At 38.0% G+C, this 23,990-nt stretch overlaps 1 protein-coding gene across 1 annotated transcript; it reads left to right on the top strand.

Annotated features, from left to right (window-relative positions):
- Positions 1-2,291: 2,291 nt before the first annotated feature.
- atl2 (atlastin GTPase 2) lies at positions 2,292-23,158 on the top strand. The gene is made up of 13 exons (XM_052089897.1): positions 2,292-2,414; positions 13,170-13,504; positions 14,484-14,618; positions 14,708-14,812; positions 16,288-16,338; positions 16,419-16,475; positions 16,843-16,935; positions 17,018-17,156; positions 17,238-17,365; positions 19,289-19,345; positions 19,420-19,491; positions 19,860-20,291; positions 22,268-23,158. The coding sequence occupies exons 1-13, from the start codon at positions 2,342-2,344 to the stop codon at positions 22,385-22,387; spliced, it is 1,797 nt and encodes a 598-aa protein (XP_051945857.1). The 5' UTR covers positions 2,292-2,341; the 3' UTR covers positions 22,388-23,158.
- The last annotated feature ends 832 nt before the right edge of the window (positions 23,159-23,990 follow it).

Genomic DNA, 23,990 nt, shown 5'->3' with positions numbered 1-23,990 from the left:
ATTTACTAGCATATGTGAGTGATTTATTCGCAATGTAGAGGGCTGAGTTAACGTCACTTACCTCAAAGATTTGTCGTCGTCCTCAACCAAATTACGGATGGAATACTCCAGTGCAAATATCTGGGAGTGCGTGAGTTCACAGCAACGGGTGAGGAACTGACTTGCACGTGGACGAGAGAGAGCGCAAAACACAGCCTTTTATTTGATGTTATTGTGAGACTGAGAAGTGCAAAAATATTTTAGATGAGAAGTCTAAAAAAATTCCGGTTCATTATTAGACCGTGGCGCGGCAAATTAGATTAGTAAATTAATGGGAAACACTGAGATTGGATTAGCTACTCATGTGCTGGACTGTCATGTTTTTGGCTAATGCAGGACACTACTGAATGATGCGCATCAGAGGGGATTTAGAAGTGGGTATACGCAATGCACACTTATAAAGATGTGGGTCTACGCCGTATACCTGCGTATACCCTGCACTACGTCCCTGACGCCAAACAGGCGGGGCTCAATATTGTCAATATTAGAATATCATTATTGTAGAGAAGTTTCAACTAGGTTGTGTAAGAAGTCACTCCACATATGCGTAGCAACGCAATGTCAAGTGTACTGAGTCGGAAGGGAACCATGTTTTTATATATTTATTTATTGAACTAATGATTTAACAATTAGTATTTTACTACTAATCATTTAGCTATCACTAATTGAACATGTCAAACATTCAGACTGGTGGATTTTATTTATTTGTTTTGTTTTGAAATTAAACTGCATTATTGAACAATGCCAAATTCCAAAATTATCCTAGCAAGCGGTGTAGTGTTGGGGATGTTTTTTTATCATTTAATTATTTTTAAAAATGGAACTTTCTTTTCTTTTTTTACATAGCCTATCTGTTGTGCGATGCTGAACCATAAGTTTGTATTACTTGTGCCAGTCTTACTGTGTCACCTCATCTGTTCATATCACTTATCTATATACTTTTAGATAAGGTGTTCATATCTATTGTCTCTCTCTTGCCCTGCTAGATAATTTCTCAATGCTCTTCTATCGCTGATGGCTGACTTTTCTTTTCTAAACGTGAATTGATGTTGACATTGTCGTAACAAATACCAACAACACGTCAGCTCATCGGGCACTGGATTTATAGACCATCTATGCACATAAATTGAACTCCCGATGGCATGTGCCGTGGAGCGTCAAAGACTTTTCTTTCCTCTCAGTAAGAAAACTCTCCAAGTCCGGAGTTCCAGGTGTCAAAGGTTAAGAGTTTATTGAGCAAACCAACAAACCCGAGATGTGAGCTGAGATCTGACTGTCTCGGTTCAGATCCTCATCTTTTATAGTTTATTTTCTGATATTACCTCATGTGTACACCCCTTCATTATTTTTTGTAATCAATGGATACTGTCCGCCACCATTATCTCACAGAGCCTTTGATTTATTTTAAATGGTGGAAACCTTTAGTCTATTTTTAAAAAATAACTTTTTATTTAAAGAAGTATAAAACACATGACAGTCTGAGCGTAATACGGTCACTTTGACCACTAGTTGTTTTAATCTTTATCTTCATCTATGTTTCTCAAGGTCCATAGCATCATTATTTCTGTTACAACTGAGTGCAACTGAGTGTGGTTTTTGCAACATCAGCACTTTTAGTAGGCCTATCCTCATATACTCTCTCCTGGGTCACACAAAGTCCAGGCTTGGTACATTGATATATATAAAAAATATACTATGATATAGAAAAAATACTTTACATGCTTTTGCCTGCTTCAGTCATACTACGTGAAACACAGGGGGGCACTAGAACACTTAGAAGAAATGAGACATCATTCATGATAGAGCTGATGTATTTTTAAGTCGCCTGATGTGGAAGAATCTCGCTAAAGCAGACCACCAAGTTGTTAAATTGTGGCTAGATGGCTCTTTTACTCGCTAAGGGTGTCAAAAGTCGCTAAATCAAGTACTAAATCTGTGATCATATTTTCAAAAGACATGGCCAGACTGCAGCCCACCAATAACGCGACAGCAGTAGTTCATAAAGTCGTTGCGTGTGTGTACGGGGCTTGAGGCGAATTCTCATTACCTCACTCCTGTATCAGTTAACCGGGGTTACGTGAGTAACCTAAAGATTATTCAGTATGATATATTAAGGACCATTGTACCATAAGGTCGGTATTTCTTTTTAAACTTTAAATTTTTCCTCTGTCATCCATACCGAGAAACGCCATCCTTGTGTGCTTTCTAAACATGTGAAGGTGTGTGTGTCTGATGTACAACGTGACAAGATCTGCTGAGGCTATGTGACGTCACGCAGCAGTAGAGTTTGAACTGAGTCAAGATGGCGGAAAACGGCGGACCGAGGAGTCGGCATTTCTCAACGATCAACCATAAATGCCACAACTTTGATACAGGTGACAACTTCATTTTCTATTGTGTAACTTCAGAAAGTTGTTCTTAACGAAGTCACTTTGTCTCGTTGGTGTTTCATTACTCGAGTTAGTCTGTGTTTTTAATGATCTGATAAAAGTTAAAACTTGAACTCGTCACGGTCAAATTGTTCTGGTGTGAATCAATTCAAAAACAGAGTTTGATAAACATTCAGCGCGTGTTGACTTGCGTTTCTGGAGCACGAACCCTCGTGAGACGCGATTTAGAGAGTTGACAGACCTGTCATTCACACCATAACGGGTTTGAACGTTATATACACGCACTCTGTACGCATGTTTACCGGTGAAACGACAGTCTTTTCGGTGAGTTCTTAGTTATTTTTATGTGTGTCTATTATTAGATGGCTTAATTTGCTCCCTTGCAAACTTTAGATCCAGCCTTTCTGGCTTTCTTGCTCTCTTGCTCTCTTGCTCAGCCGTTATTTTCAAGCTCGTGCAGCGCGCTACTAAAATACTGTCACGTATTTTACTTTACTTACTGCACTTAAACGTATTTAGTTTCATACTGCGTGGAAACGCTTCGACAGAAGTCGCAATTATGTTCATATTTCACTGAAGTTAGCTACTTTGTAAGCAAGCTAGTGCATCGTGTCTCGCGAGCCACTTGAAACACTTGTGAACACTCAAATATAATGAGTAAAAGTAATGTCTATTTGTTTTAATTGCTGTACTGCTTGTTTTTACCATAAGGTGTTTGTCCTGTGTCGATGTGCTTTGCCTCTTTGAATTTCTACCTACGATAATTTGCCATTTAAATTTACTTTTGAATCAGGGATAGGTTGTTGTGTCCTGTAATTCATCCCAGTGCTGATGGCGAAGAGCCATGGATCTAAAACCTATCAGTCCGTTTATGAGCTGATAAGACAATATTATTGTGTAAGATGTTTGTATATTGTCTATCTTATGTCTGTCTTAAGATATGTATTTTATTTAATGGTCGAACCATTTTAGATATATATATATATATTAGCACACACAGTTGTGGCCAAAAATATTTGCACCCTTGGTAAATATGAGCAAAGAAGGCTGTGAAATAAGTCTTTATTGTTTATCCTTTTGATTTTTCATTCAGAATATTCACAAAATTATATCCTCTAATTGATATTCCAAACAATTGGAAAGACAACAAAAGTTATACCAAAAAACAAATATCTTTGTCAAATATATGTGTAGCACAATTATTGGCACCCTTTTATTCAATACTTTGTGCAACCTCCCTTTGCCAAGATAACAGCTCTGAGTCTTCTCCTATAATGCATAAGGAGGTTGGAGAACACACAGAGGTGAAAAAAACGTATGCAATGCATAGGGGACCCCTGTAACTAAAGGTGGTGCAATCAGCTCCTCGACCCCTCCAACATAATTGATAATTGAAAAAAACAAAACATGTATTTATGAGATTTCCCTCCCCCTTTTCAATTAATTTATTCAAATAAAGAGTTTGTGTGTGTGTGTGGGGGTTGTATATATTTTAGTTTTGTAAAAAAAAAAAAATGTCTTTCTACTCACTATGAAATACACCAAAAGAAAGATGCCCAGGGTCACTGCTCATCTGTGTGAACGTGGCTTAGGCATGCTACATGGAGGCATGAGGACTGCAGATGTGGATAGGGCAATAAATTGCAATGTTCGTACTGTGAGACGCCTAAGACAGTGCTACAGGGAGACAGGAAGGACAGCTGATCATCCTTGCAGTGGCAGACCACGTGTAACAACACCTGCGCAGGATCAGTGTCCGAATATCACATCTGTGGAACAGGTACAGGATGGCAACAACAACTGCCTGAGTTACACCAGGAACGCACAATCCCTTCATCAGTGTTCAGACTGTGTGCAATAGGCTGAGAGAGGCTGGACTGAGGGCTTGTAGGCCTGTTGTAAGGAAGGTCCTTACCAGACATCACCGGCAACCACTTCGCCTATGGGCACATACCCACCAATGCTGGACCACACAGGACTGGCAGAAAGTGCTCTTCGCAGACGAGTCACAGTTTTGTCTCACCAGGGGTGATGATCAGACTCGCGTTTAATGTCGAAGAAAAGAACGTTACACCGAGGCCTGGTCTCTGGAGCGGGATCGATTTGGAGGTGGAGGGTCCGTCATGGTTTGGGGGGTGTGTCACATCATCGGACTGAGCTTGTTGTCATTGCAGGCAATCTCGATGCTGCACGTTTCAGGGAAGACATCCTCCTACCTCATGTGGTATCTTTCCTGCAGGCTGATTTGACATGTCCCTCAAGCATGACAATGCCACCAGCCATACTGCTCTTTCTGTGTGTGATTTCCTGCAAGACAGAAATGTCAGTGGTCTGTCATGGCCAATGATGAGACCAGATCTCAATCCCATTGAGAATGTCTGGTACCTGTTGGATCAAACGGTGAGGGCTAGGGCCACTCCTCCCAGAAATATCCGGGATCTTGTTAGTGCCTTGGTGGAAGAGTGGGGTAACATCTCACAGCAAGAACCGGCAAATCTGGTGCATTCCATGAGGAGGAGGTGCACTGTAGTACTTAATGCAGCTGGTGGCCACACCACATACTGACTGATACTTTTCCCTTTGTTCAGGGACACATTATTCCATGTCTGTTAGTAACATGTAACATGCTGAAAATAAAAGCATTTGAAAGTGAGAGGACGTTTATTTTATTTTTATAGTGTGTGTGTGTATATATATATATATATATATAACTCATTATTCAATTGAATGATCGGCCAAATGTGCACATTTATTGGATAATAGCAATAATCTCAACTACATTAGGCTGGTTGATTCTATCGTTAAAATAGGCCAAATATATTGATCTATCACTAATGTGAATCAGCCTGTCCTAAATGAATTGTCCCCTTTCATGTGTCCTTGGTTGAGTGTTTGCTCACACTGGGCTGGCTGTTTGACTCTGATCCAGGGACTCAGGTCAGCTGGCCATGAGCCTGAGGAGACTAGAGTAGGGGAGAGGGTGTTTGTTTTGTGTTGTGTCGTGCGTCTTATCCCGAGGACAAAAATTACCAAATTTAGCCCAGTGGCCGAAGGAATCTGGGCTTATCGCGGCTCATGGATAAAGTGCATGGAGTTAGAACAGAGACCCACATGCCTGGAATAGAAAGTGACTCCAGTAATGATCTGCTTGTAAAGTGCTGAAAAGCAAAGCTGTAAACTGCTGAAAACCAATGTCTGACCATGGAGCAGTGGCGGCTGCTGGTCTTTCAAAGAGGGGAAGCTCATTTTCGGCCTACATTATAAACTTATTTACCCTATTTTTTGCACTAAATCAATCTTAGGTGTTGATCTGCCCTGCTGTTTAATTCTAATTTTTTCCTCGTAAGGAAGACTTTCAAATGGCTTCGCCAAAATCAGGTCGACAATATTAGCACCGTCTGCCATCGTGCGCAGTTTCACCCGTATGACGCTAGCCTAGCCTACTGTATGAATGAATGAACGAACGAACGAACGTAACGCTCTAAAACAAAATATATTAAACTTGGTAAAACTGAAACAAGGAATGTGGTGTATAATTGTGTGAAATGTATTATGCAAATTGACTAGCAATTTCGCCAAACAAATATAAAGAAATAGGTTGCAGCAGTTTGTCTTTCGACTACACTTGAGAAATCCGCGATGGGACTGAGCGCGAAATAGCTTCAGTGACTTCTTATAGTACAGATTCGCTGTCAATCAAAAGGAGATGCAGTCTTTCGACAGATCCTCCAATCATCACGCGGAAGCCCGGAGTCCGGGCCAGCCCACTCCTCATTCACCCCCAGAGATGCTGAGCGTCCGTGGGCGGGACATAATCGCAGCATTTATCCAATGACCGTCTATTTTCGGAGCACTGAAAAAAACTGTTCATAGCAGCCCCATTGAAGTCAATGGTCGCTCGGCTTCAACAGGGAAATGCACTGACGCTACGGGAATGTATGAGAAGTAAATCGAGTCAGCCGACCTGCTATATGTAATGTAGCTGATTCTGAACGAACTCGTCTTCGAGATGAACGTGTTCTAACGCATTTTTAGTCAATAAATTGTTTACACAATAGTACATATTTGACCATTATTTTTTTTAAATTATAGGGGAAGCTGAGCTTCCCTTGCAGTCTTAAAGAAATCCCCACTGCCATGGAGAGTTGTGTCTTGGTATGTTTTAAACAGAACATTAAGGGTTCTAAATAGTTTGTGAGATGAGGATTAGTGCGTCCCAAATCAAAGGCTGCATCCGAATATCCATTCTTCCCTACTGCGTAGTATGCCAAAGGAGTGGTATGCCCAAATCATAAATGTAAAATTTTCATTAAAAAAAAAAGTTAGCGATAAGTGCGGATTGATTGACTGGATACTTTAATATCCCATAATGGCACGGGAGCGGAAACAATGTCACATTCAAAACGCTGTAAGTGCTATAAGGACGCCAAGAAAGTAGATCCTTATGGTTAAATTGTACTTGTTTAACAAAACCAGAGACGATTAGTTTAGCAGTTGTTGTCATTAAGTCATATATTCGGGTCACGTGAAAATGCTGATGTCCCCAGTTTAACTATGTCTGGAATTTATTTATACTACTCGCATAGAATGTACTTTTTTTTATCGCCTGAAAACAGAATGCAATTTCGGATGCAGCCATTGAAAATAGTAAGCCGAAGTTACCCAGATGATACACCGTTTGAGATGTATTTTAAAATTATTTATCTATGATTGCTTGTCCAGCTAATATAGCCCACAACTCCTTGTGCAAAGGAGGAGATTGTGGTGGTTGTTTTTCAAATGTTTCAGAAAAAGTGGCAAAGATTTTAAGGCTAAAGCTGCCACAACAGTTTTTAAATATATGAATGTAAAAATTAAGTACTGGTAAAAATGGTAAAAAACAGATTTAAAGTGATATTTCACCCAAAAATGAAAATAATGTACAGATTATATGGAAAGAAATTGGTACTTTAATTCACCAAAGTGGCATTTATCTGATCACAATGTATAGTCAGGACATTAATAACATGGAAAAAGTACTACAATTTGGAAAAAAAATTCAGAACTTCTTAAACTACTTAAAAGATTTTTCAGATCCTTGACATTCTAGCTGTCAGTTTTGTCCAGATATTCGAGTGTATTTCATGCGTGGGTAATTTTGATCATCTACCTCTGATCATATAGGCGGGTAACCTGTAAGACGTCTCAGAGTGACGCATGAAAATAAATGCTGTCAGTCACAAAGACACACTTGAAGAAACACACTTTATTGTATTTTTAAGAACAAACAAAAGAAAAGCCTTCAATGCCCAGTTCTGATTCTCTGTTTGTTCAGAGGCGTGCAGCGCAAGCCTGTCTTGTTAATCACACACTTGTAATGAGTTACAGGGATGGGCAATATGACAAAGAAATAAAATCAATATTTTTATCAAACTTATGGAAGATTCATGATAATTTTTTTTTTTTCCAGCTTTTAAATGTACTCCATCATGATTCAAATTGTATGTTCTTTATTAGATTGCAAGACGGCCTTTTTAGAGAGATCCAAGATCTTTTCATTATAGGAAACAGAAGTGTGCAAGAAAAATTTACAAATTCACCACAGGGAGTGTAAACCGAGTGTAAATGTAAAATAAATGGAAATCTAATGTAACCAGATGTTCAGAAATAATAGAATAAGAAAAGTGCAAAAAAATTTTTGCCAGTGTAGGTATTCATTTTATCTAAACCAAGTCTATCTAGAAAATTATCAAGAAATCAATATCTATAAGTTATCAAGTTTATCTAGAAAGTACTCCTTGTACATCAAACAATTTGTATGTATATTCATAAACCCCTGCAGATAGAGACGCAACCTCTAGCAGTTCAAGCTGAGCAGTGCAGCAATATAAAATTATTTATCATTGCAATTAAACTAGCAAAGTTTGTCAAAATGATCACTTGCCAAATGTTGGCAATAGATGCAGTACACTTGAAACGCATCACCGATCAAAGCAATATTTAGCAATCTATCTGAATCATCATGGCAAAATGAGCAGTGGATGTTTGATTCTCCCATATATAACCTCCATGATTTGAAATTAAGTGCCCGAAACTGTCACGTTAAGTAAAGCTTTTTTATGAGTAAAAAGAAAAGAAAGGATACCGTTTATAAATATGCGCACGCCAAGGCCAGTTATGGTCTTAAGCCGGTGTAAACCTGTATGATGGACAAAGCTGAGCTACGATCACTATGTAGTCATACTGGGAATATTACTGTTGTCTTTTATATCAGTCACCGTGTTGTTAACCTGTCACGTTCATTTGGAGCGCACCACACTCGTGCAGCTGATCAGACCGGGAGCGGCATAAAGATTAGTGCTGTGAATAATTTTTCTCTTCCTTATTCAGCCTTTGGTGGATTTGCAACATATCTAACTATAGCGTTTTCAATATTTGTTTTGAAAAATCTAGATTTCTAGATTAAAAAAATAAATGAACAATTGTCAAAACGCAAATTCGAATTAATCTGTAAATCCACCCATCCCTAATGAAATCACAATTGTTTTCTCTCTCATTTGTCTGATAACTGTTTGCAAGAATAATCAGGGTTCCCACACATCCTGCAAAACCTATAATTTTGAAATACGGTTATCCATTTTCCAGGAAAATTTGTAAAATGCCTAAATGTCCTGGAAAATAATTATTTGTCCTGGAAAATATTTCAGTATAATAGAACGGTTTGACTGTGATGCTAGCAAGGTTTCCGTTACATGTACAAAACATGGTTAAGATCAGGAGTCAAATACACAAATATGTGTCATTTTGTCACTGCCAGCGGCTGTGAATTGTGTAACAACATAAACGGTTAAGGGCGCTTACACCCTCATGATTGATTACAGCAGCAGCCAATTGTGTGCTTGGCAATCACAGTCCATACACTGTGATTGCTAAGCACACTGTGATAGGGCAGATCACTGGATTCGTTACAACTTGCTTGGCTACAGCAATGCGTGCACAGGGAGAAGTGGCACTCGTGAAACTTCTCATTCATAAAAAACTGAATGACCTGGTACATTAGTGGAGCGGCTAAGTGCTTATGTTTGGCAGAATCGTTCAGTTTATGATACAAGCGTGAAAATTGGCATGAGCAGTCTCCATGGGTCACTTGACAAGAAAATTGTCCGAGCCACTTGAAGTTTCAAGATGGCGGCCATTTTTCAAGATGGCCGACACCTTAGTGGAGCAGTTAAGTGATATAGTGGTTAATTTGGTGATACAAGCATGAAAATTGGCATGAGCAGTCTCTGATGGGCACATTCATTGACTCTTTCATTAAGTTTCATCGTCATTGCTTCTCGTAAGGGGGACATTGCACTCTCATCTTCACATATAAAGCACAAAGCTTTCGAGGGCTGGGATCCTCTTGGCCTCTTGACATGGATATCTTTGGTATCTTCAGTGTCTTTAGCAGCAGTAGATGCTCTCTTTTGGGCCCTTTCCAGCTTTGTGTTATTGAACATAAGTTTACAGCTTGAATGATATTTTGCTCTGTTTCTTGTCAATGTGTTTTCTATGCCATCACCTTCATCTAGTCGGTTTGGACTAAGTAAGATAGGCAGAGCATTGATCTTATGAAATAATGGAACATTTCTTGCAATGGTATCATAACCAGTACGATCGTGCTCTCTGTTGAATAAACTCGGATGAATGAGTTTTTCCTTGGTGTCCTGCTGACAAATGAAACATCTGTCCCAGTTAGTTTTCTCAACTGTTATGGTGGCTTCTGCCATGTCTGCAGCAAATGTATAGGCAGAGGCCGAGGGTTTATCCTTTTACCAAGCACTTTGATGTATGGGATACAACTAAGTTCATGCCTTAACCCTACACTTAGTCCGATCGTTCATCCAATGCCATTTATATCCCGTGTAGGGTTGTGTGTCACACTATCATCGTCCATCGTGATGGCTGACCAACATCACGATGTAGAGCCACCATCGTGATGCCACGCCCCCTTTTGCGAGTCTTGCTAGTGTGACTCACTAATCCTAGTCTCTTCTATAGTTAACCTAAAAACTTTGCAGGGATTGCTCTGTAAATTAAATTGAGAATATAACTAATGCATATATGCTATTTTAAATACTGTAGTATATGCCAGAGACGTGACGTGTTAGTCTGTGAAAATACCGTGTCAGGCAGGCTGCACAAATATTGATCTTGACAATGTTAGCTTCTTGTCTTTTTTTTTTTTTTACATGTCTTACACTGTACATTTAGATTAAAATATTTTATGTTGTAGGCTACAAGAAAATAGCCTTTATTAATTAATTATTAGTAGTTGTAGTGTCTCAGAAAATCTTGCTCATTGTCACATAGCTCTTGTATGAGCGGCAGTGATAAACCCAGACCAGCGAACGTCAAATAACTTTTGTCTGGTTAATACTTTTAAAGAAAAATTTCCTTGGCCATAAATCCATAATGTCAAATCAAATGAAAGAAACAAGGTGAATATGAATAACACCCATTTATTAAAATATAGAAGAACAAGAAGACGGGAACAACACTCAGACCGAAACTCGGCATTAACATTTCACTTATAATTAGCAGCACAATTAACTTCAGCACAGGCTACAAAATAAATTATGTTTACATATTTACAAAATATTGTAAAGTGGTCATATGAACTACACAAATGAACGTTTAAAAAATAATATGCAAAATCGAATAGCTCCGCAACGGATGGCGAAAAATGCGTAAAGAATTCTAATATCTTTCACCATAGACCATGTTTAAATTTCGATGTTTCTGGCCAGAAATACCAACATATTCACTTTATCTGGTTTTAATAAGCTGCGGATTGGAGTAACTACACTACCCGCTGTGCTGAAGACCCGCTCTGATGGAGTACTGGTAGCACATATGCACAGATATTTCCGTGCTAATCTTGCCATGAACGGAAACCTTTTGTCGTTCGTTTTCCACCAAGTCAGCGGGTCCACTTCCCCATCAATGGCCATTTCCTGCAGGTACATGGTCATTTCTGCCTCGACCTTTTGCTCATCAGTGAGTAAAATAACGAAATTATAGTTTTTAAGTGGAAAATAGTATTTATGTAAAGAGATATATTAAAATAAAAAGTGCACAACTGTTCTTAAGTGAAAGCTAAAAAAAAAAAATGCTTCACGTGTCGTGCAACCTACTGATAAAGCGCCGACGAGTCATTAGTTGGGTTAGTACAATAACAAAATTATAATTTTTCATATAATTTTTGAAAATTATATGAAATTATATAACCCCATATAATTTATGGCCGCCATCTTGAAATTTCGAGTGGCTCGGACAATTTTCTTGTCAAGTGACCCATGGAGACTGCTCATGCCAATTTTCACGCTTGTATCATAAACTGAACGATTATATCACTTAGCCGCTCCACTAATGTACCAACCGACTGAATGAGAGGCGCATGTTGTTCATTCACTTCAGCATCGGGATATGAGTCTACCTTGTTCATCATGAAGAGAGAAGGGCAGAAGGGCTGTTCATTTGTAAAAGTGATTGGTGTTTACACTGTTGAAGTCAGAAGTTTACATACACTTAGGTTGAAGTCATTAAACTATTTATTTTACCACTTTACAGATTTTATATTAGCAAACTATAGTTTTGGCAAGTCATTTAGAACATGACATGATTCATTTTTCCAACAATTGTTTACAGACAGATTGTTTAACTTTTAATGAATGTTTGAATGTACAATTAATTAAATTAAAATTGTGATATGTCCTAGTGTGATAATTAAACTAATGTATCGGATTTAACTAAATGAATAATCTGCAAGTGATGTGCGCTTCAAAAATTATGTGTATAGACGACCGCTCGTACACTAAAACACCATCGTCATGCATGCTCTTGAGATGACAGAGAAAGTGCACAGCACATACTGACTACATATTTATTTAATTGAATCACCGCTTTACGGGGATTAATACTCACACTGGGTCTTGGATTAAACCGTTTATCTGGAGGTGAGAAACTATCGTCAAAAACACACAAACCCAAAAATAAAAGTCATCTGTGAGAATGCTGTGAGTTTAGTTCACTTTATTTCCATGGAGCAGTTCACGGTTAGCATGCATTGTGAACGCAACTCTACAGGTTCAGTAATATGTTTCTTTTTTTTTAAGAAATAAAGACAAAAGTGATTAAATCATAAAATAGACACATTCACCTTGAACCTAAAATTGAGTTCTATATTCTTTTCTTTAGACAGCATTAACTGTATTACCAAAACACAATACAAACACACATTTAGCAGCAAACACAATTACATTTATTAGGCTTATTTACTATTATTATTATCTTTACATTTATGATTGTAATATACCACCTGTTATTGTTGTTGATGGATGCTTGCGTGATGGCTAATGGAGATGATGGCGATGCTAAATATTTAGATTTGGGGTGGGGTTTTATCATTTTTTGGTCACTACTATTTTAATTGTTTTTTCGTTTTGTTTAAAGTGCAATTTGAATTAAGAAATGTCTTTTTCATGTTTCAATAAATTAATAGAATTTTTAAAGCAAATTCTATTAAGCAAAAATATTCACCAACTCTCGGCAGGGGGGTTGACGATGTAATTAGATATCGCAGATATTTTTTTATATATCGTCCAGCCTATTTCACACCAACAGAAAAGTAGAATTAGGAAGATGAGAATTCTTGGAATAAGTGTATACTTAAAATAGATTATTGCAAAATTAACCAAATTGTTTTTTTTCGTACAGATATGACTGGTGTGGAGGATGTTCCATTGTGCCGTCCAGTTCAGGAGTTGAGCTCTTTGGAGGAGTTCAGCCCTGATACTAATGGGGTGGCACAATGTGCCATCGAGGAGTTTGAACCCGAGGACGACCTGGTTCCAGAGGGGGCTCGACCCATTCAAATTGTGCTAGCTAGTGAGGATGATCATAAGTTTGAGTTGGATGATGTTGCACTAGAAAAAATCCTGATGCAGGAACATGTGAGGGATCTTAATGTGGTTGTGCTGTCTGTGGCCGGTGCCTTCCGCAAAGGCAAGTCATTCCTACTGGACTTCATGCTACGTTACATGCACAACCAGGTAAGAACTGACCCCTTAACACCCATTCCCAAAGAAAGGGGTGGTTGTAGATCAGTGGTGGCCCATGCATTTTTTGTCTAGGCCTTCAGTTTGATTCATGCCATTAAGAAATCACTGTTTCATGATTTTCATAATTTATAAGACACCCTATGCCTATGGACATCATACATTTATGTCGCTGCCAACTAATAATACCAATTGACATTTTAAAAACATGTCCCCGCACGAAAGCCAATACCAAGGAGTCTATATTATCAGGAAAAAGCTATATAATAATATTTGCGATTTAAAATGTTGCTTGCAATATATTTTGTTTAAGGGTACATGGTAACTTTTCAAAACTTGAACGGACACTGAACCGTTGCTCCAGCCAGCCTAATATACACTTGGAAAACTCCCGATGTTGCTATAACAATGCAAAAAGCCCCAAAAGACTTTAGGCTTTAATTGCCGCCAAAGGTGCGTCAACTAAGTACTGAGTTAAGTGTCTGAATACTTATGTCAATGTGATATTTCAGTTTTTTCTTTTTAATAAATTTGCCATGTTATCAAAATTATGTTTTTTTTGCTTTGTGGTTATGGAGTGTAGATGAAGGTGTGTAGATAAAAGTGGGGTCTGAATACTTTATGAATGCACTGTATGTCATGTCATCTGACAATATGCATTCAGATCAGCAAGGCATGTGAGCTCCCACACATCAGTTAAAAATAACACTGAATTATCATTCCTGAGAACAAGTTTCTGTTGACTCATCATTGACATGTTTTTACTTGCGTGCTGTGTACTCCTGTATAAAATCTGCATGCTTTTTCGCACTTTGTTCAGGCCATTCACTAGAACATTCTGCATATGTCTGTGGATGAGTTCTGAATGACTTACTACACTTATTGCTTCAGCCATATATGTCTATGGCAGAAATAGTAAGAGTGGTATGGTAATATGCCATTCTGAACTCGGCCTGTGTCTCTTGTCTCGTAGTCATCTGAGTCATGGATGGGAGGAGATGATGAGCCACTGACTGGTTTTTCCTGGAGAGGAGGCTGTGAGAGAGAGACCACAGGCATCCAGGCCTGGAGTGAGGTGTTTGTTGTGAAAAAGGAAGATGGAACTAAGGTGGATGGGCGTTCACTTGATGATGGATTTTATCTCACTGACTAGATAATGTTGGCTGTCAGATAAGGCTTATCTCTGTGTGTCGTCAGGTGGCTGTGTTGTTAGTGGACACTCAGGGAGCCTTTGACAGTCAGTCTACCATCAAGGACTGTGCCACTGTTTTTGCACTAAGCACCATGACCAGCTCTGTGCAGGTATGTATAGTGACATATGTGTTACAAAGGGAAAAGGGGGTTATTTAGTTATTTAAATATTATTTGATCAGACCAGGGTCTGAAATAAAGGGGGGGCTGAGGGCAAAAATGCCCCAAAGATTAAAAATGTGGAGGTAAAATGTTTTTTTTTTTTTTTTATATCTGATGTATTGTTGATTTTGTATCTTATACAAGATGTAATATTTTCTAAGCCTGTACATATTATGGCTTAAAATAAGTAGATCTAATCATACAGGTAAACTGCTTATGTAAGTGAATTGATTAAAGTTTTTGAAATAAAAGTGATGCACAGTATATTTACAAATATGCCCGCATAAATGTACAAAAAGCCCATGAAAATCAAATCCAGCGTGCAATTACTGCCCCATAACCCTTATGTTGTGTTCCTGTCATTTTGACCTTGATGACCGGCCATTGGAAATTAATGGATTAGACTACAAAATACAGAAATATTCAGTGTTCAGGAGAAACCCATACCTTTTAGATGGGCATATACACTGATGTGCCAAAACATTATAGCCACTCACCGGTGAAGTGAATAACATTGATCATCTCCTAGCAAGGGCACATGTCAAGGTCTGGGTAGATTAGATGCGACGCAAACAATCAGTTCTCATATCAACGTGTTGAATGCAGGTGAAATGGGCAGAAGTAAAGAACTGAGTTACTTTGACAAGGGTCAAATTGTTATGCCAGATGACCAGGTCAGAACATCTCTGAAACGGCAAGGCTTGTGGAGTGCTCCCGGTCAACAGTGGTGAGAACCTACCGACTGTAGTCCGAGGAGGGACAAACCGGCGACGGGGTGTTAGACGCCCAAGGCTCATCGACGCATGGGCAGCGAAGACCATCTGGTCTGAATCGACAGAAGTCACAGAAAATCTTGATGGTTATGGGAGGAATGTGTCACAACACAGTGCATTGCACCCTGCTTGCTATGGGGCTGTGTTGCCGCTGACCGATCAGAGTCTCCATGATGACCCCTGTCCACCGTCGAAAGCTCCTACAATGGGCACACAAGCGTCGGAACTGGACCTTAGTTACGATATGTCATTGTCTATATATATTATATGTATGTTTCGGGAAGTAATAAGGAAAAACATGAGAAAAAGACACTTCTGTTTGTTATATTTATGTGTCTCTGTGGACATTTTATACTCTGATACTCACTGCAGTTTGGTCTCTGAGTGAAACTAATTGCATTCTACTAATTGAGGCCTTTGCATCAATATAGAACACATGGCTATCATCTTTTTTTATGGTTTTACCAACTCTGAATATAATTGTTGAATAAAACATCTTATTTGTCAGCTTAAACTGGACTTCATTTTTGACAATGCTTCAGACACTATAGTAAAATTTCTTTGCTTTTATTGGGGTTTATCGTAAAAAGCAGTTTTGGATTTCGGTAACTTCTCAAAATTGACCGTAAACCTAAATCTCATTTGTTTCAGGTTTATAACCTTTCCCAAAATATCCAAGAAGATGATTTACAGCATCTCCAGGTAATTTCTTTCTCTCTAAGTGCACATTTTTGTTTATTTTTTTCTCCTATTGACAGTAACATCATTTGTGCTTTTTATAGCTTTTCACAGAATATGGTCGACTTGCAATGGAGGAGATCTACGAAAAACCATTTCAGGTAGAGAAACCTGAACTTTGCAAACTAAGTACAAATAAATGCTAAATAAAATGGATATGCCAACCCATGCCTTTGTTCCTTGTACTTTTGAGTAAAGACCAGTGTGATTAAACTACATGAAATTACCAATTATACAAAATTCACACAGAATCCGATCTCAAACTTTCATCATCAGAAAATGTTTGAAATCTGTATGATTAAACACATTGATCTAGCCTCTGAGGAAAAAAAACAAACACAAAAAAACATCACCACAGTGTGATATGCCTGATTGTTCGATGTGAAGGAGTTCATAGAGATGTATAATTGCACCATAAGGTCTTGTTTATGTTTTTCAGTGCAATTTCACTCCTTGTATGTCTTTTAGAAACTACTGTTTTTGATAAGAGACTGGTGTTACCCTTATGAGCATGAGTATGGACTTGAGGGAGGGAATCTCTTTTTGGAGAAGAGACTACAGGTGAGATAAAGCACAGAATGGTTTAAACAAGGCATCAGCATGTTTAGCTGAACTTAAATCCTGTTTAATTTCTGCTCTGTAGGTGAAGCAGAATCAACACGAGGAGATGCAGAATGTCAGGAAGCACATCCACGCTTGTTTCTCCAGCATTAGCTGCTTTCTTCTGCCACATCCAGGTCTGAAGGTGGCCATCAACCCTCACTTTGATGGCAGACTTAAAGGTCGGTAAAATTTCACTGTTAAACACAGGCACGTACATAAACCGTTATGAACTGCAGACTCCTCATGAAGTGTTTCTGCAGACATTGACAGGGATTTTAAGAATGAGCTGCAAAATCTAGTTCCCTTACTGCTGGCACCTGAAAACTTGGTAGAGAAGGAGATCAATGGAGCCAAAGTCACATGCAGAGACTTGCTGGAGTACTTCAAGGTCAGAGTTTATTACTTAAATATCCAATTTTATTTGTTTTTACAACTGCTATTGCAGATAACTGTCAGTAATGAAGTAAAAGAGGCTGTATTCTTCAAGTTTGCCTGTCGATTTTGTTTGACAACAGATGCTAATTTGAATTTTCTAAAACAATTAGCCATAGGCTAATAGAAGAGTGTAAAACCTGTAGTAAAATCATTGTAATGCACATCTTTAAGAGGCGTACTGCTTTTATAAAATGAAAGAATATATAGATATAGAATATAGAGCTATAGGACTAAGCACTATTGTCCAAGAACATGTTTGTTAGCTTTGTGGCCATCTGTATGCTAGTCTACTCCCAAAAGTTGACAGTTCACTTTTGGCAGATGTTATATTCAAATTTAAAGCCTTAAAAGAATAGTTCACCCAAAAATTTAAATTCTCTCATCATTTACTCACCACGCCATCCAAATCAAATCCCTTTATTGTCACTCAACCATATACAAAAGTGCAACAGTAGGTGAAAGTCTTGGTTGCGTTTCCAAGCAACATAGCAGTATGACAACTACAATAAACATCTGATTTACACTTAACACAGTTTACACACTTTGTTACACAACGCAATATACTCCTACATACATCATAAACCATAATCAGTGGAAATAAATATAAATTGTTGACATTCAGCAGTTGGTTGATAGTCAGTTGCCAGTGTGTTATTAAGAGAAGTATAATATGTGAGTTCAGTCTGAGGCTAATAAAGTACAGTGCTGATGTATGTGTCGTGAGCGATCAAGAATTCAAAAGTCTGAGTGCTTGGGGGAAGAAGCTATCAAAAGTCGGCTGGTGCAGGTACTGCTGCAATACCACCTGTCCTGATGGTAGCAGTGAGAGCAGCCCATGACTCTGGTGGCTGGAGTCTCTGATGTTCCTCTGAGATTTTTTCACACACCATCTGGTATAGATGTCCTGGAGGGAGGGAAGCTCTCCTCCGATGATGTGTCTGGCAGTTCGCACCACACATTCCAGGGCTTTGCGGTTGAGGGTGGTGCTGTTGCCGTACTAGGCAGCGATGCAGCCAGTCAGGATGCTCTCTACAGTGCTGGTGTAGAACCGTGTGAGGATGTGGTGGTTCATTCCAAACTTCCTCCGCCATCTCAGGAAGAAGAGGCACTGGTGAGCCTTCTTCACAATGGCCTCAGTGTAGACCGACCTTGTGAGTTCCTCAGTGATGTGGACACTGATGCTGATGACTCTCCACCTCTCAGATGTCTGCAGAACACAGTTGAAGGTTTTTTGAAGAATATATCCACTCTGTAGGTCCATACAATTCAGGTGAATGGTGACTAAAATTTTGAAGCTCAAAAATGCACGTAAAGGCAGCATAAAAGTAATATGACTAAAATTATGAAATCTAATCGTCTCCTTGGCGATCATTACACTTTCTAGCATCATCTATCACTCTGCGCATTCATCAAGCACTAGGAAGTGTATTCGAGCTTAAAATCATGATCGTGCCTAGAGACTGCAGTGAAAAAGGTGTTATATTCTGGTCTGTTTTCACCCAAACTGATTCAGAATGCTTCAGGAGACATTGATTAACCAACTGGAGTTTTATTAATAACTTTTATGCTGCCTTTATGTGTTTTTTGGAGCTTCAAATTTTGTCATGATTCACTTGCATTGCATGGTCCTACAGAGCTGAGATATTCTTCTAGAAATCTTTCTTTGTGTTCTGCAGAAGAAAGTTATTCATACTATGGCATGAGGATGAGTAAATGAGATAATTTTTGTTTTTGGGTGAACCTTTAATAGACCAAAAATACAAAACACAAGATCTTGTACACTGAGAATTTTGTCTCCCGCTAAAATGTTTAAATTTGTTATGTAAATTTTCGGCTTTTTTCATGTCATAGACACTGTTTATTTCTCTGTTTGTAGGCATACATCAAAATCTATCAAGGTGAGGAGCTTCCACATCCTAAATCCATGCTACAGGTATGCTGTTCTCCACATGCAATGCTGCCTAGTTGAATGTTCCTAAATGCTCACACTGTGCCAATGTTACCCAGGCAACCGCTGAAGCGAACAACCTGACAGCTGTCGCTGGAGCAAAAGACACCTATAGCAAAACCATGGAGCAGGTAGTTACTTTGAGCCTCTACTATTTACTGCATTCGAGCAGATAAATGGAAAATAATTTTAAGAAGACTAAAGGTTTTTTGCTTCTAAATGGATCGTAGCTGGAGAGTGACCTCAATTTTCTTTAAATATAGCAGGAGTGTGATGAGAGATGAGCTAGCCTATATAACTGAAATAACTTGAGGCCATTGCACTAAAATAGTATGCTGAAGTTTGGCCCAGATAACTCAAAGTATGTCCCTATTATGGCTTAATTAAATCTGCGATACGTATATCCGTTATTTAGAGGTGCTATGAGTTGATTCTGTGTGTGTATGCTTAATGAGCATTTAATTTTTATAATTTTTTTGTTTTTATCTGTCTGGCACAGATATGTGGAGGAGACAAACCGTACATCGCCCCAGTTGACCTCCAGCGCTATCACGACGAGTTTAAGAAGACCTCTGTTCAACAGTTTTGTGCCGTGAAGAAAATGGGTGGCATAGAGTTCTGTCAGCGCTACCAGCAGCAGTTAGAGACAGAGCTGGATGAAGTGTACACCAATTTTGTGAAAAACAATGAAAGCAAGAACATTTTCTATGCAGCGAGAACGCCAGCCACACTGTTTGCAGTCATGTTTGTTACCTACATGGTCTCCACGATAACAGGCATCATTGGCTTAACAGCGATCGCGGCTCTGGCGAGTCTCGTGATGGGGGTGACGCTGCTCGCATTGTGTGCCTGGGCGTATGTCAGATACTCGGGGGAGTATAGAGAAGTGGGTGTGGCTATAGACCTTACAGCAGAGGCCTTGTGGGAACAGGTGAGTAGTGCTTCCTGGATGCACTTTAATACACAGTTGATCCTTGGTGCTGATTGGTTGGCCTGTTCGTGCAGTCGGTGTTAGTGTTTATGCTGTTTTTTTCATGGCAGATGCTATTTGCACCCTGGTGCAAATTATGATTTATGTTATTTATACAGTGCAAATAGTGGCAAATATTATTTTCACCCCAACCCCTGTGCAAATACTATTTGCAGCCATATTTAAATACTAACATACAGTACAGGCATCACTGCAGTGTGTTATTATGTTTTATTATAGTCCCATAGAGAGAAACTACATTAACGCCTACCCCGTAACCCAACCTTAAAAATAAAAATAACCATGGTTTTACATGGGAACAAGTGTGATCGACAGACCCTGACCCCAGATCAAACTCCCTGGCATTTACCATGACCAAATCACGGTGTTGAAATCAACATTTATATTTATTTTTATCTATTTATCGACATATTCATACACCATCTTTATATACGGTAAGTTTGTCGTATATTTCTGTGGTTCTATCAGATTATTGGGGTGCAAATAGCTGCACTGTGTGTCAGATGCTATTTTCCCCTGCCCATTGTTCTTTATGCTCCTCCTATAAATAATTCATTTTTAGTCTTGTGACCCACATTTCATTTCTCGTGCATTGCAGAACATTGTTTTAAAGATGAGGAAATAATCTCACTCACCCTCCCTTAATTATATCGCTTTATATTATTTCACACAATTCCTGACATTCAGAAATGAATAGTTCTGGAATAACATGGGTGCAACAATAAGGATTATTTTTCTTCTGTTCAGATTTTTTCATCCACTGCCAATAATTAATTGGACACACAACAAAAATAATAAATAGCTATTATTTTATATGTCAGCATTTTCAATGATAGCCATAAATGCATAAACTATATAAAAAAAATGTTGTGTTAACTATAGTGCGAAACATTACTGATTTGATTATTTCAAAACAATTCATTCTCACAGATCCTCGTCTATGTCAACCAACAAAATAAATATTACATTGGTTACATTTAGAGCACCACATTTTGCAATAATGATGTTTATTACAGAATGTATAATATATATCCACATTTTTATATCCAGTTTACCAATGATAAAAACACATGGACATTATCATTGGACGTTGAAACTTTAATGTCAAAAATGTATGTAAAACAAATGTTGACATAGGTAATTTGCAATAATCTTTTACTAATATTTCTTAAAATATATATGTATACATAAAACACAGAGGATCCCTTTAGACCCTCATGAGAGTATAAAGTTTTGACAGGTCAAAGGAAGTAACTACAGAAAATGTTTAATATCCGAGACCCAAAAATGTGTGATATTTGTAAAAAAATATTTTACAGTGAAAACATATTTGAAAAGTTTTTGAAATAAATTAAGCTGTAATGATTAAGATGCTCAAAGTATTTTCATACCTTTTAACTTGGTTACACCATTGACATTGTTTTTAGTAAAAAATGCTATAAATGATGTGATTTTCAAAAATGTATGAAACCAACTTGGGCACAAAGATCACATTTCTATTACTTGAAACATGCGCTTTGAACTCCTTTTTAAAACATGTCTCATTTTTATAATCTTGAACAACCTTATTTGACCATTATTACAATTTGAGGTGCGTTTGTGTTCTGAACTAGTCTTGCTTTAATAGTAAAATGCCCTTGAGTATTATGATTTTACTTTTAATTGTATTTTCCTCATTAGGATTTATAATATGATCTGTATTTGTATTGGTATTTGCTATGGCAAGCATCACTATTAATATTTCTCACAATTGAGGATAGTGATTTGAACAAACCTATAACCCTAGCCTAGATATTTAACCACTGTTTGATGACTAGTTCAGCATGGGCAAGGACCACTCATACTTTCATCAGAATATGTAAAAATACAAAGATAGTTCTCAATGTTGACGTATTCTCCTCCTTTGTTCTTTCTAGGTGCTGAAGCCACTTACTGAGCAATACATGGAAGAAAATGTCAGACAGACTGTTGTGAACTCTATAAGAGCCACTCTAACTGATCAGGTGAAACAAACTGCAAAGTTGAAGACCAACTGAGAGTTTGCTGTGCCTGCTCTGTCCATTGTGTGAACAATCAGTGCTTTTATCTTGTGTACATTTTATTTGTGATGTTTGGTCATTTAGACTGGTGATTCTAAACAAAGTTTACAGCAGCATTTACCCTGACAAATTATACACACAAACACGCAAGAACATTAACTTGAATCGAAAATTTCAATGCATTTGTAAAGTTATTAGGTTAACATGCATGTTTGGATTTTTCTTGGTTGAAAGGTTATTCTGGCAAGCACACTTTTATCAGTCAATTTGAACACAAGATCTTTAATCCCTTAATTGCATAATGGTTCAGTTACAGCTTTTTAAAGTGCACCATCCATAACCTTTATTCCATATTACACATTTTTGGGAGATTTGCCTTCTACCACAGTTACCACAATCAGTTTTTGCAGGATTTCTTGTGACATACTTTTAGAGCCATTTAGGAATGCTGAAGTTGTAAATCCATCCAAAACACCCCTTTAGCGGGCCTCATTCTGTACAGTGTAGTTTTAGATTGTATCATAGTCTCATGCATGTAAATGAGTGCACAAATATCACTGTGTAGAACATAAGGGGTATAATTTACAGTCAAATGTTTTGAAATGAATATGAATGTGACATTCTACTTGCCTTTATCATTTGTTGTACTTATCCAGGAGCACCTTTCATTGTGCACATCTTTGTGATGCATGGGAGTGCTCATGGCATAACTTTTGTCTTTTCAGGTTATGTCATGTAATTTATTTTTTAAATGATTAAAATATTAAAAATGTGTGTTTCTGACTCATCCCATGATTACTTTTATATAAAACACACTTAGTCATGTAATCCTTGAAATATCAGGGAATTATTAAATTGTGATTTCCAGACATGAAAAAGTTTAAGAAAATAATAGTCATGGACAATTCTAAAGTTAATATAATTGTGCTCTATGCTCTGAAATATCGGCCAGTGCAGTCTCTAAAATGATATAAAATAGAATCAAAAAATTGCAACTGAATGGAGCGTTAACTTCCTAAATAATATATATTAAAGGAAGAGATATTTTATTTGGTTTTGGTCCAACTTATCACTGGACTTGAAAGTCAATAGCAGCATGCCATTGACTGGTATACATGCGACTGCTTAATACCGTCATTAGCAGTTTGTAGTTAACTTATTATTAAATACTGAAATGACTAACCCCAAGTGTTTAACAAATGTAAAAAAAATCTAATAAATATATATATATTGCCTTTTGTTTAAAGATCACATAGAGTATGTCTTCAATTGATTAAGCTCAGGAAAGCATTGGTTTGAAGTTACCCAAAATTACTTGGTTGCTTTGGTGTTGCTGTTTACCAATTTGAATGAAGTCTCACCAGTGTGATAATGAATGCTTTTGTTCTGGAGGAGTCAACGTTACAGTCATTCAAGGAGAACTGGTTCGGCTCAAAAACATTTTTATAACGTCTACTTCCCAAGTGCTTAAGGCTGCCAGCATTGGTCTTGTTACTATGGTGACAGACATTTTAAAACATTTTTAAACAATGGTGTTCGAGTCGCACAGTAGGCTTGTGTTGCAGTCCGTTCAGCCAGCAAGTGAGGTAAGGGCTCTTAC

The sequence above is a fragment of the Xyrauchen texanus genome, chromosome 24, assembly GCF_025860055.1.
Source record: "Xyrauchen texanus isolate HMW12.3.18 chromosome 24, RBS_HiC_50CHRs, whole genome shotgun sequence".
Classification (NCBI taxonomy): Eukaryota; Metazoa; Chordata; class Actinopteri; order Cypriniformes; family Catostomidae; genus Xyrauchen; species Xyrauchen texanus.
This window is presented reverse-complemented; position numbering and strand designations above follow the sequence as displayed.

Coding starts and splice junctions, on each gene's coding strand:
- atl2 (XM_052089897.1), top strand. CDS start 2,342: ATGGCGGAAAACGGCGGACCGAGGAGTCGGCATTTCTCAACGATCAAC. Junction 2,415..13,169: donor ATGCCACAACTTTGATACAG/GTGACAACTTCA, acceptor TTTTTCGTACAG/ATATGACTGGTGTGGAGGAT. Junction 17,366..19,288: donor ACTTGCTGGAGTACTTCAAG/GTCAGAGTTTAT, acceptor CTCTGTTTGTAG/GCATACATCAAAATCTATCA.